Source organism: Uloborus diversus, chromosome 7 (assembly GCF_026930045.1).
Source record: "Uloborus diversus isolate 005 chromosome 7, Udiv.v.3.1, whole genome shotgun sequence".
Classification (NCBI taxonomy): domain Eukaryota; kingdom Metazoa; phylum Arthropoda; class Arachnida; order Araneae; family Uloboridae; genus Uloborus; species Uloborus diversus.
The window spans coordinates 41,131,796-41,156,304 of record NC_072737.1 but is presented as its reverse complement, the minus strand read 5'-3'; the positions used below and the strand labels follow the sequence as shown (position 1 = coordinate 41,156,304).

The 24,509-nt window shown below is 33.8% G+C and overlaps 1 protein-coding gene across 1 annotated transcript in view; it reads left to right on the top strand.

The window, feature by feature from the left end:
- The window catches only part of LOC129225615 (diacylglycerol kinase 1-like), a 144,200-nt gene that overhangs the window by 26,757 nt on the left and 92,934 nt on the right, over positions 1–24,509 (top strand). The window contains exons 3-4 of the mRNA XM_054860082.1: positions 13,828–13,977; positions 23,754–23,976. Coding sequence (XP_054716057.1) covers positions 13,828–13,977; positions 23,754–23,976 — 373 coding nt within the window. The remainder of the gene's footprint in view (positions 1–13,827; positions 13,978–23,753; positions 23,977–24,509) is intronic.

Sequence of the window (24,509 nt, the reverse complement as noted above, 5' to 3'; positions counted from 1 at the left end):
TTAAACTGGTTTACAGTACGTTTGAATCGATATTTTACTGGTAAACTATAGCAATTGATTGAAAAGAGTTAAAAGAGAGAAAAAACAGCAGGCAAATCAGAAAAAAAACCTTTCATATTATCAGAATGTAATTCGGGCAAAGTCATTCTGTGATTAACGCTTTGTCGGTGCATGCATTTGACTGAAATTGCTTTTTTGTGGATCGGTCGGAATAATTGGAAACTAAAAAATCAAAGTTTGATGGGAATAGAGTTAATGTTAAATCAATTTTACGTCGTTAAAAAAAAAAAAGAGCATTTATTCGTTTTTTAATACCATGCTCAATATTGTTCTCTCGCTTTCTTTACCCGACTGCGCGTGCGCGACGCAAAGGAGGGTTAATGTGTTTATCAGTCTATGAATGTATGTCTGTTCCTATGTGGCACTCTAGGGGCTAAACGCCTTGGTCAATTTTGGTAATTCTTGCGTCAATCGATTTATCTTAACCTTGGGAGTGTCACTAAACACATGATAGTAATCAAAATTCACCATATCAACAACCAGTTGCCATATTTTGTCAGTTCGGGATCGGCGCACGTTTGGTAATGCAACACGCTACTTGCGTGCGAAAAATGCAGGTAGTTTTCGCTGCCTGAATTTTTTTGTTTACTAAGTCTACTAATTGGGATCTCAGTGGCCAAGTGGTCTAAGCGATTGCTTCTCCCACTTGAGGCGGTGGGTCAAGACACCCTCGTTCCGGATGTACTTTCCCCTCTTTCTGATGTAAACTCTTTAATGTGTTCTTTATTTGTATTCTGTACTGTAATAAAAAGTATATTATGCGTAACGAAGGCAAGACACTCAGATTGTAGTCCTCATCAGAATAAACCCGTGTAATAAGCACCAAAAGAGAGAAAGTCTACTAATTCGATTTTCATCTCTAACACGTTGCATTTGTTTTTGCCTTGATACAAGGGACTGAGTGTCGTGATGTGTACTTTATCGACAGGCTTATTTAGTTTTGCGAGAAAGATTTGACTGACGACGTTTCCGACTTCGCGTCATCGTGACTTATACAGGCTGTTTATATAGCTGTGCTGTGGTTGACTTAAGTTCGCGCATTTTTACCGAAGGTCAAGCACATGTGGCTTTAAACTGAGTTACGTCCCTAGAGGGACTAATTATCAGTAGTTTAGACCACCACAAGTTACTTAATAGACCTCACGATACAAACAAATTCTCTCAATGAAATGACAAGATTGCGAAATGTACAGTATCATAATCAAAATAACTAAGTCAATGAAAATTAACTAAAAAGTGTCAAATAAAAAAATTATTAAATAAAAACAAAAAACCCGACTGCGTAAAAACCAAAAAAAAACTAAAAAGAAAAATGTTTAAGCCCAGTAGTTTAGAATTTTATTAAGTACAACTGAATAACTATACCGTTGAAATATTTTTATAACCGTACACAGATAAGACAAATCATAAATTCAAAAGCAGAATAGAAGGATCAACAGTCGGGGCCCATTCAAATTTTACGGGGTTCCTTGAATCAGAAAGGAATGGGCCCCGACTGTTGATCCTTCTATTCTGCTTTTGAATTTATGATTTGTCTTATCTGTGTACGGTTATAAAAATATTTCAACGGTATAGTTATTCAGTTGTACTTAATAAAATTCTAAACTACTGGGCTTAAACATTTTTCTTTTTAGTTTTTTTGGTTTTTACGCAGTCGGGTTTTTTTGCTTTTACTTATTTATTTTTTTTAAATTTAACACTAAACTGGTCATTTGAAATTCATGAAGCTTGGTGTCATTTGTAAATGACAAAAAGTTTGTACAAAGCAAAACGAATTTATTTCTCGCGTCTTTCTGCCGTTTACTCCAATATTTTCTCAAGTGTACCACATTTAAGAGTTAACGCAAGTTTTGGAAACATAAGTCCTTTGTAAAAAAAAGTTAAAGAACAAAAAAAGAAAGTAATTCTGTAAAACTTAAGCTTTATGATTCGTAATGCCAGCAGTTAGTTTATTTATTTATTTATTTTTCTGTAAATCAAGATTATTTTTTTAACACGTAATTGGACCCATTTCGAGAGGAAACAACATTAATATGAATTTGAAGAAGAAAGATCTCTAAAATAAATTTTTCAATTTGAAGAAGGAAAAAAACTCAAATATTCTGAAAACAATTTTATGTGCAATGTTTTTCTTTTAAATGAAACACAGCTTTCACCTGATAATATCGAAAAAAAAAACTTCTAAAATTGTATTATTCTTTTTACCGCTGATAAATAATAATAGGAATAATAATAGTAATTTTGAAGGTGGAGTTGTAGCGATGCACATAACCTTAAAACAGTTATTAGCTATCCATTGCACATTTAAAATGGCAGATTTATTCCGTATTTTAGATAGCTCTCAAATAATTAGTTTTCATGATCATATATTAAAAAGGAGATAAATTGTTCTACAATTGGTGGCTGGTCATCGAGGCTTTTGGGGCAATAGACAAGCGGACTCTAGAGTAAAAAGAGTAAAACTTTGCGTGGGCAAAACTTCACCTGGACAAAACTTCGCTTATTCATGACTTCTCGTGGGTAAAACTTGACGTTTTCATAACTTTGCAGGCTCAAATCAAATCTGGTTCATATTTTTGCCATATTAACACTTAGCAAGCAAGTGAAAAATTGCTTTTTTTTGGGGGGGGGGATATTGTTCGATGATTTCCAGGAACACATTAGACACACACCATGCAAACTAATTTTTAACATTGAATAACTTGATAGCAAATTAATTCTTTAAGATGAAAAATGGAAAAGAGAAATTTATTGGTTATATTGAAATAATTTTATTGCTCTATAGCTCACAAATTGATTTTTTTTTTGAAAACTAAACGATTTTTATATTTTATGTATAAAAAAAAATTTTCGCACAAAGTTTTTTCCGTGTAAAGTTTTGTCCAAGCGAAGTTTTGTCCAAGCGAAGTTTTGTCCAAGCGAAGTTTTGTCCAAGCGAAGTTTTGTCCAAGCGAAGTTTTTTCCAAGTGAAGTTTTTTCCAAGCGAAGTTTTGTCCAAGCGAAGTTTTGTCCAAGCGAAGTTTTGTCCAAGCGAAGTCTTGTCCGCGCGAATCCTTGTCCGCGTGAAATCTTGTCCGCGTGAAATCTTGTCCGCGTGAAATCTTGTCCGCGTGAAATCTTGTCCGCGTGAAGTTTTGTACGCGTGAAGTCTTGTCCGCGGGAAACCCTGTCCGCGTGAAGTCTTACCCGCGCGAAGTTTTGACGGCGCGAAGTTTTGACCCATGACCATTTTGGAGTAGTTCAAAATATGCTTTAAAATAGCCAATAAAAAATAAATACATTTTGCTCAGTGTCTTCGCGAAAAACTCGCTAAAGAAAGTTTTTCTGACCCGCTTTTTTATTCAGGATTTCTGAATGCATTCAGTTTCCTCGTAGACGCTAATGTTAAATTGTTTTGTAGTATTCAAATTTGAACGAGGATTGTTCAAATGGAAAAAAACGAAATACAAAATGTCTTGGTGAGACGTTTCGATCAGTTTGCTTGAACCGCACGATTTCCTGAAAACTTATTACAGGGGAGAGATGAACATATCCAACACTCTCAAAGTCAAAATCCTTAATCTGCCCATTAATAATACATTTATATTTAATAATTAGGTTTTTTTACATTTTTCTGTTTTTACTGACATTTTTACTTTTTATTAACCCTTCGTTCTAGCTATACAAAAAAAAAACTTTTTATGAGAAAGGAGGGTAAAAATGGGGAAGTTCTATATCATTTCTCTAGAATTTGTTTAGTATTTTGAATATTTCACTCTTGATTTGTATTCTGGTAACATTTCTTTGTTTATTCTTTTAGTAACATTTTGTACATTTCAGAAATATTTCGTTCGATTTTCCTTCTCTTCTTCCATTTTTATTTATTTATTTCTTATGTATATTCAATTCCACGGAGTATATCCGTTTAAAAACTTTGAAAGATATCCCCTACTCCTAGCGGGTCGGATCATTTTTCTACAAGAATTATCGCTGACATTATGACATTTATGTTATTTATGGAATATTTATAGCGATATTTACTTCAAAATTGATTTATGTATACATTTTTCCTTCTTTTTGTGTTTTTAAAAAGTTAGTAAAGGTAAAAAAAAAATTTAAATAGAAAAAATATTTTATTTTTCATTTTAATTTGTTTTGGTTTTGGGGAAAGATACATATGTTTTCCTTTTGAATGCAGTGAAACCCCGTCGGCGAATACCGATACAATGAAACATCCGTTTCAACAAAGTAAAATTTTCAGTCCCGATTTTAATAAATCTGAGAATTCAAGTAATGTAATTTCCATTACATCGCTTGATTTTCATTACAACGAAACTCTCGTTACAACAAACAAAATGTGCGATCTCTTAAAGTTCGTTGTAAAGGAGTTTCACTGTAATTAATGAATATGTATTTTTGAAGGGAAACAAATAAACTGTCAAAAGGGGAGGAAATATCTTTTAAATATATGCCTTAAGCAAAAAAAAAAAAAGTTGCATTGAAGTCATGGTTTTTTCATCAAGGTCCTTTGATATTAAAAATAAAAAGACTTCGTCCAAAGCTAAACGAGCCTAAATTCTTATTTTTCAAATTTGATTGTGTATCATAAGTAGGGTATCTAAATACCTTTAATCCAAAATTAGAACATCTTTGAAGGAGTATAGTACTATATCATGATAGCATTTATTCGTCCAAAAAACCTATAAAGCATCGAATTTAGACTTATTTGAATGCGATATTTGGTATTTTACGATATCTTTTCTTGTATAGATTGATCAATGCAACGAATTACAAAAGAATATGCCTGAAAATTAAGTCTTCAAGTTACAATGAAAGTAGTAAAAAAATATTTCATTTAATGTTCACAAACAAAAATAAGCCCTAAATATAGGCAATTAACGAAAAATAACTTGTCCTCTGGATATATTATTCAGTCAGACATTCTTTGGTAGAGCAGAAATATCTGTGAAAATGTTACAAAAGATAAACAATGAAATTTCATGCGCAAACAACTCGAAAAAACACACGTACCAAAGTAAATCGTGGCTCATAATCAGACATTAATGAAATTAATTTACTTGTGTCAGAAGTATTCAAAGACAAACGAATACTCGAGGGATTTTTTACATGCCACATAACGGCATGAACGTTGTCGTTTTTTTGCTTTTTAAAAATCAATCGACTGGAAAAAGCTTCGAACCTGCGACTTTGGAGCTAAGAAGCCAACGCATAGCCACTGTGACATTCTGCCAGCTAATTAAGAAATTAATAAAATTGTGTTCAATGTATTTTTTATGGTATAGCTATAATGAGAGAATCTAGAACCCATAAATTTGTATTTGTTGGTTGGCAATACATTGATTATTTTGAAATTGTGAATTACTATGTCAGAACAAACGTATCTTTCATTTTACTGCTAACATTTATATAGAAGACAAAAGCAGAAACTTTTTACTCTCGCGCATTTTTTCCCGCGCTATGTAAGATCCAATGCAAACTTTTTTAAACATACTAAAAAATGCTGACGTCTAAAGATAATAAGTTTCCACCTTGATTCGAATCGGAAAATAATTTTGCATCTCACTTATTATTGGAAGGGAAATGAGATGAAATGGCAACGTGTGTGTCAACTTCCATTCAAGCGAAACATTAATTTTCACATCAGATCCCCAGGTGTTAAGAATTTCCTTCACTTTTTCTCAAAGCCTATCCAGTTTTTTCGCATTTCTTTCCTGTCCATGGAGTTTCTTTTAGTTACCGTTACGGATTTTACACGAGTTCTATTTTCAGTCTCATAGAATTGATACTCCAACACGTTCAACTTTCGTGGGAATTCATGCGAATTGTTTCGATAGACTGTAGTTCCGGATCATATCTAGAAAAGAAATTGAGTTCGGCAAATATTTGTGCATAAAGTCTTGTACTTTTAACATCTTATGTTTTCAATATGTGACTTTTAATCTTCCCTTGATACATAGTAATGAAAATATATTTTTGATTAGAAAAACTAGTTTTTTTTTGTTTTATTGATACAGTGAACTCTCAATAACCCGAAGTCACAAGGGACCGGCTAAAAGCTTCGAGTTATCAAAAGTTCCTCTCCCAGCCTTATCAAGATTTTTTTTTCAGAAATTTTGTATGTCAGACTATAACGATCATAGTTTGGATTAAAGAAAGTTATTAGTTCAGTAAAAGAAAAAAAATCACAGAAAACAAATTTTATTTACCAACTTACTTAAAAAGAGAATTATCTTTCTCTACTTAGACATTTTTTTTTGTATGATTTTTGCTGGATTTTCGTGCATGAAATGAAAACAAAATTTTCATAAGAGCTTCGACTTAAAAGTTGTTACCATCGAGATATAGATATCACTTAGCTTTGGAAAATATTGATAATTTTAGTATTCAATGAAAACTTCGAGATAAAAGAATATCTGAGTTATTAAACTTCGGGTTACAGGGAGTTGCTGTATATATATATATATATATATATATATATATATATATATATATATATATATATATATATATATATATATATATATATATATATATATTGAAACAATTTCAGCCGCCTCTCAATAACTTGAATATTCCTTTATCTCGAAGTTGTCATTTGGTCCCAAAATAATTTAGTGTTTTCAATATAAAGTTGTCTCTATATCTCGAATGTACTCCTTTTAAATAGAAGATTTTAGGAGAATTTCGTTTCCATTTTATGCAAAGAAATACAGTCAAAATCAGAAAAAGAAAAGTTTTTTTTTTCAACTTTTACACATCGCTTTACTTATTAGCTTTAGTGCGGAGGATAATGTATTTGCAATAGCGCTTCTTTAAGCACATAGTGTTGCAAGCTTATGTGATAAGTAGCCGATTGGGCCAGTTTTGGCTGTGGATGACGACCTAAAATTTTATTGCTGGCTAATCTTTGTGAGATTTAAATTTATGGCAAAAATTGAAATAGGTAGGCTTTATTTTCTAGATAACTCAAATAATCTGCTTGAAGGACAAACAGACGTTCAAAATCAATACAAACTGAAATCAAGAGAAAGGATATTGGGACTATGACATACAAACCTTATGAAGTTTTGAGATGCAATAGAAAAAAATGCAAGCTGTCAAAAATAACTTCCTTTATCGAAATATCCTAATAAAAAATGTTCTATGCAAGAATAATTTTTATTAGTACTAATAAATAATTTTATTCAAAGTATAAGTTTTATAATCTACCCACTATGCTAAATTGATGAAAAAGAAAATAAAAATTATTCTTAAGAATACTGGGAAAGGAGCTTCTGATAACTCGAACTACGGATAACTCGCAGGTTTCAACCGGTCCTTTGGGACTTAGAGTTATTGAGAGTTGACTGTATAAGTACATATGTACACGAATCAAATTGAAAGGAAAAAAACATAATTCAAACCAAGAAAAGGCAGGGTGAAAATTTTATTGAGTGTACAGTGTTCAGCATACGACAAAAGTCGGCTTTTTGAAATAAATAAATACTTTTATGTAGAAAAGTAAAGGTAAAAACAAAGTTTTTTTTTTTTTTTTTTTTGCATAAGAAATGCAGATAAGTGCAGATCCGCGTTTAAGCGTTTCAGAGAACGCCTTTGTCAATGCAAAAGAAGTAAGCATATGAATGAAACGTACTTCTTTTACATTAAAAAAAGCTTTCCTTATAAAGTCGAAACACGTTTCTGTTCTTTTGTATTTCAGTTTAAATTGCAGCTCTTTGAGTCTTGTGGTTAACATAGTAGAGAAAACAAATTGAAATTTGAAAAATTCCCAAAAAAAATTTATAGTTGGAGCAAACCTAACTTGGCAGCAATGTGAAAGATACGCAGATCTTAATCACAACAATACGACGCTGCCAGGTTAGGTTTGCCCCAACTATAGAGCTTCAGCAGGGCATCTCCACTCATGTACAGATAACTGTGAGGTGCTTCTTAAATATTGCTGACTAGAAACGTAGAAATAGTCACAGGTCTGATGTTAAGAGCGTTAGAAAACGCAACAAATTTCAAAATGTCTGTTGTTGTTATGAAAAGTAATTTAAAAAAGAGGTTAAATTTGGAAAGCTGATCATTCTAAATAGTGTGTATCCGTTAGGATTAAGCACTTCCTTTCACGACGGGGCTGCAGTGTTAAATGAAAACGAGCTGATGTGTGCCTCACATGACTTCCTTTTACTCCAATTTAATGTCATTTTCTCATTATTGGCAGTTTTAATGTGATTCAATAGTTTACTCTCTAAATATCACCAACAGTGGCCAAATTGAAACCAGATTTTTTTTTTAAATCGCCAAATTTGTCGCCAAGTTTGCGACAAAACTTGGCGACCAAAAGACTGGCGATATATCGCCAAGTGTCCGCAAAATTGTAACACCACTTGAGTTTACATCGAAATTAACAGTGATCTCCCCCAAAAAAAGACAAAAGACCCCCCAAAACAGCCGAATGCAACCGAAAGGGGAGGTGCACAACTAGTCCCCACTAGGAGTCTACGTACCAAATTTCAACTTTCTAGGACTACTGCTCTTGAGTTATGCGACATACATACGCACATACATACGTACATACAGACGTCACGAGAAAACTCGTTTTAACTAACTCGGTGATCGTAAACGGATATTTCGCGTCTCTATACGTTCTTAGGCACTTTTCCACGTGTGGACGAGTCGAAAAAAAAACTTAACATTCATTCGGGGTTGAGAAAAATGGAAATTAAGGTCGATTTTTGAGTGAAATTTTGTTTGAGAATACAATACTTCCTTTTTCGTAAAAAGAAGTAAAAAAATTCATAAAGGGTAAATAATTGAGAAATTTTAAGCAGTGAACATATAAGATGGCAATGTCAGTAATTTAAAAATAATCAAAAATAAGATTGTCTTTAAAAAATCATATGTGGAAACCACACTAGTTGGGGCAAGCCTAACTCGGCAGCATCGCAATGCTGTGATTAGGATCTGCGTAACCTTCACAATGCTGCCAGGTTAGGTTTTCCCGACTATACTTCCTTCTACTTCTATTTTAATAATAGACGTTTTTCAATAACTCGAAAATGAATGTGTGAAAGCGCGTTGAAAGCAAAACTTCTAAACTAACCAACTAGTTGATAGTAACTTTTTCGGAAAATCGATTGCCCTAACCACTTTGCGAATAGGAGACCCAACTTTCTATAGCTGTGTTCGTGCTAAAGATAGAATAACTTTCTTCAAAATCTCTTCAAGTATTGTTCTTCCTTAATTGCAAATTTCTGTTTGTTACAGGCACGCAAAAGTTGCTTTAACCTTTTATGTTTGTTCACTATGTTCTTGTAATAAACATTCAAATACCATGAAAGTTGAAATTTACATCTTTATGGTAAAGGGCACTACGTCTTTTTTCTTTTCGAAATGGAGATTTAAGCACTATTTTATGCAACCTTTATACTCAATTAAAGGTATACAGTTGAATCTCAACTGAAGCGAGGGATGCATTGCTAGAGCACTCGCGTAAGTCGAAATTTTGCGTTGTGGAAAAGGGTATGCAAACGAATTTTTCATAAAAATGTCTGATTATTTTAGACATTAGTAAATACCCCTCAAACTCTTTTAATCCATTTCTAAATTTTGAATCACCGTTTTCTTACATAAAGAACTGAATTTTTACTGCAATAAAAAAAGGCTGTGTTATTCAACATAATATAATGCTACAGTGTACAAAACCAATGGGAGAGAGAGTTATGAAGTGAAACAGTATTCTAGGTTTAGTATGTAATAATACTAAAATTCAGTGCTATAACTGTACTGCGCAATATTAACAGTAATTATTTTCAACGCACTTTTAGTTGTTCAATCATATCGAAAATATTTAACCTTTTCTATAATTATCAGAAACGTTCTCTTTTTTTTCTATTTTTACAAACTTTAGATAAACAGCATGATTAGGTGAAATTATGTTTCATCAAATTCCTTTTTGGAATGAAAAAATAAATGATGTGGATTGGTTCCGTGGTTATTTAATATCTAAAAAAGCGATGTTTATACTTCTACGGTGTTGGAGACTTTCGCTTTTAGTCATAAGAAAAGGGAGGCTCATTCCCGAAACCAATATTTAGTAGCCGAAATCGAAGGTGATACTTAATCCCCGCTATTCCCTTCCGAAAATTTTCGTGTTGCGTGCCAGAAATTTACATTAGTTTCAAAATTTGTTACTCGTGAAAAACTCGCATTAAAGTCATTCCGCGTAAGGCGAATCGCATTGTAGCGCGAGTCGACTGTAACTCTATTGAAGATTGATAAAGAGGTTTTCATTTAATTAGCGTACGCATGACAATCCAGAAATATAAATTATCACAAAAAAATTTCCATGTCTCGTTTTTTTTTTTTTTTTGGGGACTTTGTTCCCTGTACATCCCATTTGTAGAAATACAAGGTGTGATTCAGAAGTTTCAAGACTGATTTCAGAACTAGAAATTTATTGGACATTTAAGTACATCGCAGTAAAATTCTTCAAAATATGATCCTTCAGCACCATCACAGCGCTGCCAGCGCGAATTTCCATTGTTCGTAGCTCTTCTGGAAGTCTTCGGGTGACATGCTGTCAAGGGCTCTCGTCGAAGCCGATTGGACTGGGTTTTTTTCCGTCAATGGAGTCGAATCGCTTCCTTTTTAAACCTGTCTTGATTAGGGGAAGATGAAAAAGTCACTTGGAACCAAGTCGGGGCTGAAGGGTGGCTGCACCAGTCAGTTGTCACGTTAAAGTTGACCAAAACTTCGTCGTCGGCGAGCGACGTGTGAGCGGACGCGTTGTCGTATGGGAGAATCCAATCGCCCTTGACTGCCACACGGACGCGGCAGACTCGATCCCTCAAACGGCGGAGCACTCCAGCATGAAATCTTTTTTAGTATCTCCCACTTTTCGATCGAGGTCAATGACACGCACTCACGCAGCAAGCGATGCGCACTCTCCAGTGCTCCGAAGCCAACTGCCGCAGCTTCCGTTCGTTCACTGACACCCCCCACTGTTTCCTCAGCCCATCCGCATCAGTCCGCACGAGCTTCTCTTCTCGGAAAAAAATCAGTCTTGAAACTTCTGACTCACACCTTGTATATATTCATATAGATTGAGGTCATCATAGTATACGCTAAAGTTATTCTATGTACTTTCCTATGAAAGAGCTAAGGGAACTGAATCATTAAATTTCCCCATGTCTTTACTGCTATTCTCAAAAGAGAAGGTCACACTGAAAAATGAAAAAACATTCTTTTCACAATTTCTGCGCAATTATTGTTCTTTCTTCCTTGCTACGGTTCTCGTAAAATTTAGATTGGTAATAACTTTTGATCTCTATCTGATGGTGCCTTAAAACGTTCTAACCATACAAGATATTTGTTTACTTTATCTTCCCGGAAAGTTTCAAAAAAGCAAAAAAAAAAACGTAATGACGAAATCTAAAGGAAAACAATAGCCAGGGCAATATTTTGAACCAAAAGTAATTTCATCCCTAAATTGCTCGTTTTCAACATCGTAATCCTGCCTTCAATTTATGTGCTCTAAAACTCTTTTTTTTTCCGAATATTTAACACCACTTTTTTATCTTGTATGCCATAGTTACTAAAATGTATTCATCTTACGAGAGAATTTCCGACCCAATTCCTTTGATGTGGCAGAAAGCCCATAAAATTTACTTTCGACGACTCATAACACAAGCTTATACCTCTCTGTCAGCTTTATCTCTTTCAATCTTTTCCGGTGATCCTTGCTGAAATATGCAATGTTGTGTGGTATATTTTGGGATATTTTTATCGGCGTTTCGCAATGGATGTGTCTTTACATAAACCTTTTTCAAATTACAAAACTCTTCTCCTGCTATCATTTTACATGTATCAATTTCTGAAATGTTCTTAATGGATTTTCAGAATGTCCTTTTTTATTTATATTTTTTGTTAATTGAAGGTTTTTTACTTGCTTTAAAAAAATGGAAGTTGGTTTGGTTGTGTATTTTTTGCAATTTCAGGTACTACTTTAAGTCCGTTCAATAAATGTTAATTTAATGTAATGGAATGAATTGAGTGTTACAAATTTCGTAAAAAGTTTTTATTTTTAGGATTTTATGCGCATAATTTGTTGTAATCTTGCTGATTTTGCGTTTCTTCCACCAACTTGTACTCGCAAACATCTTCATTTTTGAAAAATTACCTGCTTCGCGCCAGTTTCAACATTAAATAAAATCGCTTTGGGTTGAAATTGGAAACATTGGTTTAGAGCAATGGTTCTCTACGTGGGGGACCCACTTCCGGGGGCTTAAAGGGGGTGGTATCAGTCAACGGGGCGTGAGGGTATATCAGATAAAACAAAAAATAAAACCAATATTAGTTCAATTTTGTGTTACATGTGAGTAGTAAATCACAGTATTAGCCTTTTATTAAAGTTGTGAAAGTGACTAATAGGGGTGCACGCCAACCACTTTTAGACCTTAAATTACCTCATAAAATTGTATTTTTTCATCCTCATTGGATTTCATATATTTGTAATAATGTGTTCAAAATAAAGTTTTGTGCAGTAATGTTGAACTTAGTGTCAAATATTTCGATCTTTACTTATTGACTAATTTTAACTATCCCAATCAGCAAGAGATTCATGTTATATTAACCACGCTATGTGTGTGGGGGAGGGGGTTATCTCATATCAGCAATAAAGAGGAGTGCATAGCCTAAAAGGTTGAGAACCCCTGGTTTTGGAAGATCATAGTATTTAAATGTAGAAGAATTTATTTTAGCCAGAATTTTTTTTCTAGTAGTGAATCGTTCTTTTTTTCTTATTGCCAAAGATAAAAATTATGCTGTTATGCTTTTTGCATGAGTTTTTAATACAATAAATTATCTAAAGTTGATTACCCTTGCACTTAAAAAAAAAAGTGTTAGGTTACCAGCATTAATGGGTGTAATGTTACACGAATTCTGAAGTGTGTAGCATCATTGTTGAAAAAACTCAAACTGTTGGAGGAACCTTGCACTATGGTTTCATTAGAATTCAAAGCGCATACGTAAAGATCAGACTCGGCGTAGAGCAGGTAAACCCTTATTAGCTGAACGAAAACCGTCCTTGATGGCCGAGTGGTAAAAGCGACCTTTTTTTATGAGGTTCGAGTCGCGTGTTCGGACCCCTCTCAGGTCATTTCCTCTCTTAGGGCAATAGAAATTTTCGGTTTGAAAATAAATAAATAATAATTGGTGCATAATGCTTGTTAAAAAGCATGAATTAGATAAATCGTTCAAGGAAGTCAGATGAAAGCTTATTTTTTAACTAATGTGTAACCTTTCAAGTAATTGTTCTGCAAGCATACATAAAATACTGGTGTAACCTTACGCAGAAATGAATGAGACGTTACGCGAAAGTTACATTAGCATGGTGTAACCTTGCACAAGCTATTTGTAACTTAACACAGTTATATCAGTTAAGTTACTCCAGAGCAGTTGAGGCAGCAAAGCTGAAGGTTACACAAAATTTTTTACAGTGTGTAATCGGACCACCTGCCGATGTTGACCGATTTTGTCTCAGGCATAGAATTAATTCTATATCAAATATATAAACGTCTGTAAGAGAACTAAAGAACTTCACCGCAAGTAGTCAACTTACACAGGCTTCACTGTACTTGGAAGACGCACCATGAGTTCCTTACAGGAGAAATGCAATAACAGCATTTTGGATGCCTGCTCCAAATTTCTTAAGTTTTCTTGCACAATTGTAATTTGTTAGCGTTAATTCTTCATCTTACAATACTTCTTACCATCTTTTAGGATATTGACTATGAAGGCTTTCAGCAGTTCATGGACTCATACTTGGAGATCGCGACTCCCAAAGACCTGGTTACCCGACTCTTTTTATCCTTTGTCAAAAGACCTACTGCCACACAAACGACGCCGTCAGTCGACGGGAGGTTGCTTACAGTAAGAATTTCTTTTCCTCTTCTCTTACTTTATATGATATTATCATTTTTAAATGTGTTGCGCTTAGTCTTAAAATTGAAGAACTTTACTGCCATGGAAATATAAGTTCGTCGCTTGAGGCACCTGGGGCCCTAGTGCTTCAAGCGCCACCTCTGGTGTGCTATATTCATAAGTCCCTGGTTGGGGACATGGCTTTTGTTTGACGCAGAAGATACTTGCGTGGATGTAGGAGGGGTGTGGCTTCGTCTTCCTGAAGTACCAAACTGTCTAACCAAGAACTCTTCAAAGTAGTAACTTTTTTTTTAATTTTAAAATGTAAGTAAAGTAATTTTTATTTAGTTAAAAAATAATTTTATTATTTTTTTTTACTACATTTTTTAAGTACCATTCAGTAATTCTATTTCTTTCGAACTGGTAATGCTTACCTTGTCCATAATGATACCACTGAATGCAGGATAGCCAAGGAAAGACATGTCACCCTGTCGCACCCTTGTGAACATTAAGGGGTCGGACATCCAGACATAAAAAAACATTAAAATCTAAAATCATCAATTGTTATCCGTCAAAGGCAGCATTCAGCCACAGCAGCTAAAAAACGGGGATTGGCAAGCGAGGCGAACAGCAGGTGGACCCCCTACTATGACATTGAAAAATGACGGACCACATTCTACATTATTTTCACGACTACGGGTTTTCCTATTTTGAATTACACTTCATGTTTTACTTTGAAATAATCAGTCTAAGCAAATAAAACGGGTAAAATAAAGAAGTATGGTCTTTAAATCAGTTTAAATCTGTGATGGTATTTGCAATTATGCAATTTTGGTTTGAAAGCACTTCATGTTTCACTTTTAATTTTTTAAAGTCATTAAAATGCACAGCTTACCGCGGTGTAGTAGAACGTTTGATAGCAAAAGTTTTCCATATTTACTCTGAAAATATTCTTGAAGCGTTATTTTTCCTCTTCAATTTTACTTTTAGAAACTATAACAAGTTTCTTTCCGAAAGTTTTCCGCCTATTACGTGCAATTTATCCCAGCAACATTTTCGGTTCAAAATGCTTCTTTCGCAACACTGAACTGTAATAACTATAGCAACTGCAATAACTGCGCAAACTTAACTTCTCGATTGACTCTGCAATAAAAAAATAAAATAAATATAAAAAAAAAATACCCCGTCCCCCATAAAGAACGAAAGTTTTATTTAACTGTTATTTTTCCTTTCCGCCAATAAACTCAGGCCACGTTTGTACTTCAAAAAAAGTGATCTAAGCTTCAAAAGCTCTCTTTCTTTCAACATTTATTGCTAAAACTTGGTCGGGAAAGAAGATAATTTTTCCTTCCCGAATTCGAGTCTCTACTGCCACTAGGTAGCAGTTGGGTATATCTACGATTAGACGCCACGCTGTCCCTCTTGATGCGGAAGGAACAATAGGATTTGGTATTTCCTTTCTCTTTGTTTCTTTAGTCCTTCGCACGTGTTGTTCTGTGGTTCCATTTAGCGATGAAAGAAAATGACCCGAGACAAAAAAAAAAGAGACAGAGAAAGTAACCTCCATCTAAGATATCAACCGGAAAAGAATGAGATTTGAGTGTCATTTTTTTCCGTTAGAAGGTTTTTTTCTTGTTTTGTTTTCAGAATATTGTTTTGACGTTGCAAGTTTATCGACAGCAGATTTCATTTTTTTTATAAAATAGTTTGAAAATATTGTTTCTCCACAAAGAAGTCTTTGCGGTTAAATGATGAAAATTTCAAGACCAGTTTTAAAAGCATTGTAATCGACCTTTGCAGCCATTTCGTGAAAGTTGAAGGTTTGCCACTTGGCTTTGATTTTGGGAAAATTAATGGAACTTAAGTTCTTTTTATCTGTCATATCAATCCGTATTGCACATGAAAACTATTTAAAGCAGCAAAGAAAACCATTTTTTAGGAGGAAGATTTCCCGTTTTACACATTTTAAGCTCAATTTTATTGCAACTATTTAAAAACTATGCAGGGTACCCCGTTCAACTCGTTCCCTTAGAGCAGGAATTTGTAAATAAAGGGAACTAGTCCAATCATTGATTTATCAGAAGCTGAGGTAAAGACCCCAACTCACGTGACTCAACAACGATGAATAGTTGACACATTTTGCATGAAACTAGCTAAAGGAGCCTGATTTTTTCCAATGCTTTGCTTTAAAATCTATCGCGTGACTTGGGGTCTTTGCTTCACGAATGAAAGTCTTCACTCCCTCCATTTTATCTCTTCTCAATGATAAGACCTCTTTTTTCGCAACCGTTAGTCCTAGATAAACACTTCCAATTGCAAAAACGATTAAACTAAAATGCAGAGTAAAACCCTTTCAGACGGAATTTTGAAATACCAATACCGAATATTCCAATTATCCGGACAAATGTTATTGAAATACATATTTCAGATAATAAAACGATGAAACATCAAACAAACTTGTTTGTAAAATATTCTCTAATCAATAATAAAACATAATATAAGCATTTGAAATTATTAATATAAAATTATATATTTTTAAAAAAATCAGGAAAAAACTCGCTTTTGCGACGAGAATCCGTGGTTGGGAAAATGAGCCAGCCCCATTCACTCAACCCCTATTTCTTTATGTTGTCAATCTCAAAATGAAAAAATCTTGTACAGATAATAATAAGCAGACTGTAAAGAGTCCACTACGAAAAAAATCGAGAAATTTATTCAGTTAATAAATGAATAGCAGCTGTTTAAAGTTCATGTCCGGTATACCGGACGCCACGTCTAAAAGGGTTAAGACATAAAAGTTCGAAGTAAAAGAAAAAAAAAGTGAACGAATAAGAATTCAAATTTTTTCTATGGTCCTCAAATCCCCTGCATTGCATACAGAGAAATCACAAGAATGGAAAAACAAATGAAATACAAAAAATTTGACATTACGAGTAGTTCTCCCAATATTCACCGAAGTATGAGACGCAGCGTTTCGTGACTTGTACCACTTTAAGGGCAGTTCACTTATCGATCATCCGTCCCGTTTTTTGACGTGACGGACTGCCGACGAAAACTGAGTAGCATTCATGTACGGTCGCCGCACAATCACGTGGCTGAACTCGCCCACCAGAGAAAAGAGCGCGCTGCTTGGCCACTACTTTTGACGGCCGTCAGATATCAAGGTTCTTCTGATCAAACCGGTCCCGTCCAAGACGGCTTGCTGTCATGGCAACCAGCAAAGAAAACCTGTTTCGGGAGGAAACAAACGTGATGGACGGAACGGACGGCCGATATGTGAACAGGCCCTAACGTGCAGTCAATTACGATTTGAGGGGTGGGGCGATTGGGCCCATTATTGAAATAGCGTTCAAGACGTCTCTGGTCCACGTTATATTACAATTAATAATTGAAACTTTCTGACAATGTGAAATGGAAATAGGTCATTTTTACAAATGTATAAGTTTTATTTTTCGGGATCAAATCGCACTACTTTTAGTAAAATAATTTATTTAATTTTTGCATTTTTCACATTTCTCAGTCTTGGCCAAACTCACGTGGCAGAATAGCTTCCGAACTAGGTTAATAATTCATTTAAAATCGTTTTTGTAATTTGCACATCTTACTTTTAGATAACGTCACAACACTTTAGATAACGTCAAACACTAGGTGTTTTTCATAATTTTTTTCCCAATAGCTGCAACAACATTGCTAAATATTCGTGTATAGTAAGGCAGATAAACAAGCACATTTTTAAAATCAAATTTGGGCTGAATTATGGCGAAAAATTTTAGTCAAGATTTTATGTAACCAAGTATTTTCTAAAAATAAACATAACATATCACTTGCTATACAATGCCATCTTCTTTCAAATATTATGATCTACCAAAAACGATAGTTGAACTAACCGAATTCAGAGATTTTTATTTATTTTTTACTTTTGTATGATAACGAGTATAATTTTGACTACTTTGAAAGAAAAATAACTTTTTGCTATTGCAAGTTAAACAAGGCGTTATAACTTACTTAAAGAACAAATTAAATTAAAATCTGTTAATAGTTTATTTTCTTTAAATGACAGCTGTCAACATATACTCAGACTACAAGTTTTAAAAGTGTTAACATAAACAATTAATTTAGAGTACTGTCTGACCATCGATTACATAGAAAGGCTAATATCCGGTTTATAGGCGGAAATGGAAGTATCTGTTTATAGGGGTGTAAGTTGGTTTGTTACAGATATGCACTTTTGCCTCTCTATTATTTAGCCTTAGTTTTGTAAAAATGAAAGTTTGCTCTCAGCAACATTTTTTTAATCTAAAGTATGTTCGATCTATATTCTCACGGCAAAAGTTAATTCATTTATTTATTCACAACAAAGTTTTGAGCTTACCATTTTGCTTTTACGTTCCTGAACGAAATGCAAATATTTTCTTTTCTTTTTGTTGTTTACATGGTAACTATTTTTGTTTTCTCTTATTTTATTTTAGAGAATGCAATAAATGAATAAGGCACTAGTGACATTATAAAACGCGTGTATCAAAATCTCATCGTTATTTTCCCTTCTCCCCAGCTAGATTCATTCAGATGGAATAGTCTTTACTTGGCAGATTGCCAAAATACATACAATCCGAGGTCAAACAATAATGTTTTAATATGTCCTGAATCTTAAGAAAGTGAATTTTCCAGAAGCTTTAAAAGTTTAAAAAATATTTCAGAAAAATGAAAGTGATCATTTCTATATATAAATCATGCATCTATTTTTGAAACTTGTTGAAAGATTAGCTGTATTTCTATTATCAAAAGGAACCATTGAGCAAGCTGAAATAAATGAAAATCAGCTTGCATGGGGCCATGATTATAATTAAAGAAACTTTTTTTCTGAATTGATTACCCAATTTTCTGAAAAAGATTTTTTTCGAATTTTAAATCCCAAAAGGTAAAAAATGTGTTAAATATAACTTTTTTGTTCAAAATCGTAATTGTAAAAATCTTAACTTTTGCAAAAATGAAGTAAGAATAAAAAATCATTACAACTGCTATTTTTATAAATATTTTTCAATTGTGATTATTTCAAATAATTTCTTCTGCCAAAGAATACTAAACATATAATAGAGAAATTAACTTTAACGTTTCGCAGTTTTAATCATGACAAAAATATATCTTTATCGTTAAATTATTACTTCACGCACAACCCTATTTTAGGGTAGACGGAACAGAGAATGAACAAAGAACTGAAGCGCTGTTTCACTTTTTTTTTTAATCCATGGCACCGTTATAAATTATAACATTTGACGACTTAACAGTAAAAATTTTTTGAGTGATAAATATAATTATTTTAAAAAAAAACTGGAGCATCTTTTATAGTTCTACATCAGGTTCTTTGAGCAGTAGAATTAAAAACGGTGCACTAGCCAAGTGAATTAAAACCCCAACCAGTAGGCGCAAACAGCCCTTTCTAGCCATTTTCTTTTTGGAAATGTATAATAGACTTTACTACTGCTTAAGAAAAAGGCTTTAAATTCTTGTTTCTTCAAAAAAAAAATAAATAAATAAATAAATAAACAAATAAAAAACTGAGAGTTGTTCATTCAGTAGTCGGTCTGCCCTATGCAAAATATTTTGTTATTTGTGCATCAGCGAAATTATGATTTTCAATTCTAGCAGACGACTTTTTTTTTGCATCTTTTCGTAATTGCATTTTTAGAATACATTTTAACAATTCGTATTCTCTTTTTTTCTCATATGCAATATATTTTCCGAAAACTAATAATAATAATAATTTTATATTTTTTGTGTCCTGATGAAACTAACACACGAATTTTATCTTTGCAGTTTTCTTCTTTTTTAAAAAAATCTTAAATCTTTGAATTCCAGAACTAAATACAATAAAATGGTTTAAAAAACACTTTTTCTCAAAGGTGGTTGTTCTGTAACAAAGTATTCCTTATTGCTGTAGCAATGGAATTAACCTTGAAGCATATTTAAGTTAGCACATTCAATAAAAGTTAACAATGCCGGAAACTCCGAAAAAATCATTAACGGAAAAGCTACAGGCAATCTCAAGACTTTTTGAACAGGTCATTATGTAAGCATACGGAGAGATTTTTTTTTTTTCGTTTTTTTAAGAAAAAGAAGTGAAAATACTTAGAGAACGTACTGAATATTAGTTTTTAGTGCAAATTCTTTTTTTAAAACAAGCGAGTCAAAGACATGTTCGAAAAAATAAAACATATTGTTTCAAGTTACCCTTCGTACTTTTCTTAAAAGTGATGTTTTTATTTTTTTTCTTTAATTGTAAACTTCGTCCAGATAAAATAAAAACCGGTTTCGAGAAGTTCCTTTTAATTTTTTTCTCTTTTTTCGTTTCATAAAATTATTTTTATGAAACTTTCCCGAGTTTCACGAAAAATTAGTCTGTGCTATTACAGTTTAGATTTTAAACTTTAAAAATATGAACATTTACAGATTAATACTTGACTGGGAGGCTGCGTCCTTGATCGCTTCGCTTGCCAACCGCCGTTCGGCATCTACAGTGGCTCCCAAAAGTGTTCGTACACTTTGAAATTTTTTAGTAAAACCAAAATAACACGAAACTGAATTCGAATTTGAAGTCCAATATTTTTTCACATCATTGCTATGTCATTCTAAGTGCAATCCAGTAGTTTTTTCAAAATATTGACCGATTTTCTTTTTGAAATTGGTCAAAAAACGTAGAGACAGAGAAATAACACGCCACAAAAGTCATCGTACACTAAAGTATTTTCGAATAAATTCATGATTAAAATTATCATATGCCGTTTTTTAAATATTTTGGCATTATGTTGACCCTGAAAGATCATTTAGCTTTAATTTTTTGTTTATTTATTCCTTAATATTTTGCTTATTACTTTAAAATGGCTGGTATTCGTAAAACCACAAACACCATTCGAAATTTGAATGTTTTCCTCGCAGTAGCGGTAAAATGGTTTGAAATGTCTCTAAATTAGTTTATTTATTCTATTCTACAGTAAAGTGCTTGATAAAATGTTTTAAAGAAAAGAATCGGACCGAAAACAAGGTAAGAAAAGGTCAACCGGCAAAGTTGACAAAGCGTGATCGAAGATTTACAGTTAAAAAATTTATGAAAAATACACATTGGAGTGCTATAAAAGTTTACGCAGAGTTTAATGAAAATTTTTACATTTAATTATCACCTAAAATAGTTCGCCAAGTTCTCTGGTTACCTGGATTAAATGAGATCTCTTCCCGCAAATTTTCTTGACCGTGCGAAAAACAGAAAGCTCACGCTTTTCGTCGCAAAATCAATGATAAATAAGCTCAAAACGTTTTGGAATTACATCATACTTACTGATAAAAATAAATTCAACATTTTTGGTTAAATTGTTAAATTGTTGTATAATTGTAAATAGAAGAAAAAATTAGGAACTTCATCTTAAGAACTTAGTTGGATCAGTTTAATCAGAACGGTGAAGGCGTTCTTGTGTTAGGGTGCATATCAGCATCAGGACTTAGTAGTTTGGAATTTTTTGATGAAATAATGAATCATGCTGTTTCTTTAATTATTTTAAAAACCAATTTTAAACTCTTAGCCAAAAATTTGGTTATCGGAAGTAGTTCTGTTTTTTATCAAGGTAACGATAAGAAGCACACGGTGTTCAACGTTTGCGTCTAGGTCCTCGAAAATTGTCCAAAAGTTTAGAAAAAAGCCCCGCCAACTCCAAATTTGAACTTAATGTAACATATTTAGAGGTATCTGGAGGCTAGCTTACGAAAATATGGCTTTGAAACGAAAATAGAGCTAGAAACAGTAAGACTCGAAGAGTGGTTGAACACTTACTTAGAAATTACGCAAAAAAAAGAAAGAAAAAAGAATGAAATCTATTCCCAGACGTTTAAAAGGTGCTGTTGATACTGCATGGTATTCTATTTATTCATAACTTAATAAAAAGTTAGATTATTCAATAATATATAGACATTTTTCAAAGTGTACGAATACTTTTGTGAAATAAAATTTCCGGCACTTTTTGGTTTCTGATTTTTAAAAAATTAAGTTTTAATATTTTTCAAAAATATTTCAGGTAGTTTTGTTAAAAATTGAATATATTTCTGATAATTAAATACCTATTCCGAAATATTAATTCTAACCAATGGATAGGGGCCTATTTCATTGAAAGTCGTAGGTGTACGAACACTTTTGGGAGCCGCTGTATAGCGACTCGATCATGAGCCCGATTTCGGCGGGTAGAAATACGCCGGCAGGGGTTGCTAACCCTCACTTCCTTTTGACTTGACGATATTTCGCCAAATTTGGGGACAGTGCTGTCAGTTTCTCGACAATTTTTTGCGACCAAATCTGATAAATGTTGGCGACAACCGGAGTACATTTAAGGATTTTGATGGTAAAGTTTTCCATTTATCTCTCTGGCACCATATGGTTTAGAGAGATGAAACGGAGGGGAATGGCTTTGTATTCATATCCTGTATTTAATGGTACATGTATCAACCTGGGGGACGTTGACAGTCTGGAAGAGATCGCGTTACAGACATACATTCAGACAGACGCGTACAGATTTTAATTGTATAGAATTAAAATCCGTTAGTTTCAATAACATTTTCGAACTTACGAGGCTGGGACTTAAGATGCAGGATAAAGATGAGAGAGAGAAATCTTCTTCCATTTTTCTTTAAGTTGTGAAAAATATTCCTTCCACTATATAAATCCTTCCACTTTCGAGTCCGTTGTCTTATCCACTTAGACTACCCTAGGTCCAAAATTATACATGTAGCAAATAGTAAAAAAAGATAAATCTATTATTTCCCATCAGATTTAAAGCTACTATCTACAAGTTTAAACTGATTTAACAGCATCTTCTGTCGTTATGTATTTTAATGGTCATGGGCAGCAACATACTAGGGGCATTCAAAAAGTAAGTTACACTCGAATAATTTAAGTCAAAAGCACTTTATTGAGAAGTGTGCTACAATACAAGATGACACAGATACCATCACTCTATTTTACTACAAAATCTCCCGGTCTCTGCAGACATTCGTCGGACCGTAGCACTAATCGTTCGATGCCCTGACGATAGAAATTCGCTCCCTGGTCCTTGAGCCAGCTTAGAACAGTTGTCTGAACCTAGTGACCGCTGGTAAATTATCTTCCACCCAAACGTTCTTAAAGTTTTCCGAACACGTGGAAATCACAGGGCGCCAGATCGGGACTGTAGGGTGGATGCTGCCAGACCTCCTATTCAAAACTTCGAAGCAAATCCTGTGTTGTGCGCGCCTTGTGAAGTATTGCATTGTCGTGCAAGAGGACAACACGATGAATCTCTGTACTTGGTAAACGTTTTGCCTACAAAAAAAGTACTGTTCCGCGGACTTCAGCGTTGGAGTACGTTTAAAATTGCCGCGCCATTTTTTTTCTCGTACTACGCAGCAACGATTCAAACTATAAGAATGAAATTGCCGCAATTAGAAGCTGTGGAACTAAAGTATCGTCTGTACACATTTCCTTCTTGTTACGGGATGCTGCCATGTATGGGGAAACAAGTGTAACTTACTTTTTTAATGCCCTAAATAACTTCAATTTCGCTCTCCTAGTGCTTTAAAAGACGAAATTAGATAAGTTACCAAATATAAACGATTACAATTAATATTATTTATTTATATATATATATATATATTTTTGTCCCCAACATTTAAAGAAGGAGTCTATATATTTTTCTTTTTCTGTTTTTTTTTATAAGTCACAAATATTGGTGGAACGAATGATAGAAATGACGTGCAATTTTGTTTTGCAGATGGCGGCCGTTACGTCTACGACGGCGTGTGCCCCTATCACGTCCCACACGACGGCGGGATGTGGTGGGGGCGGATCCCTCCCCGAACTCCCCGCCAAGGAAGCACCCGCCAAAGAGGAAAAACATCTCAGTCTGGCCGAAAAACTTCACGGGTTCACCGAGAAGCTTCAATCTTTCGGACATCACAGAGTAGACAGTGATTCAAACGCCCGAGGAAGAGCAGGTATGGCAATACCTAAGTATAGAGCCACTATATATATACAGTACGACGCATCAGCTTAAGTTGAGCCGTTTCGGATCAGATTTTTCATTGTTGCGGAGCTAAGGTTGCTAGAGCAAAGTTTCGGGGTTTGCCAATAATTGCTCGCAGTGAAGAGTCGCCAAACGCGATAATGGGGTTGTTTCCTTCAGTCAAAAGTAGTACTTCTTGTCACTGAAATTGATAGAATAAGCAAAAAATAAATAAATAAATAAATAAATAACATGGAACCAAAAAATACTTTCATTTTCCCAACAGTTATTTTTTAATTATTTTTTTTTTAATATCCGATTTTTGAAACAAGGCGTGGTCTTGATGACGTCACAAATGATGCACTTTGCTTCATCTTTCTACCGCGATTCCACTTTATGATAATCAAGAAGCGAATTAAAATTGAGCTCTACGCTTGCTACCAACCATTCGTTGCCAATACGCGTGAGTAAAGATGCGAATTAAAAATTTTGCTCTATGAATGGCAACACAGAATGGCATTTCAT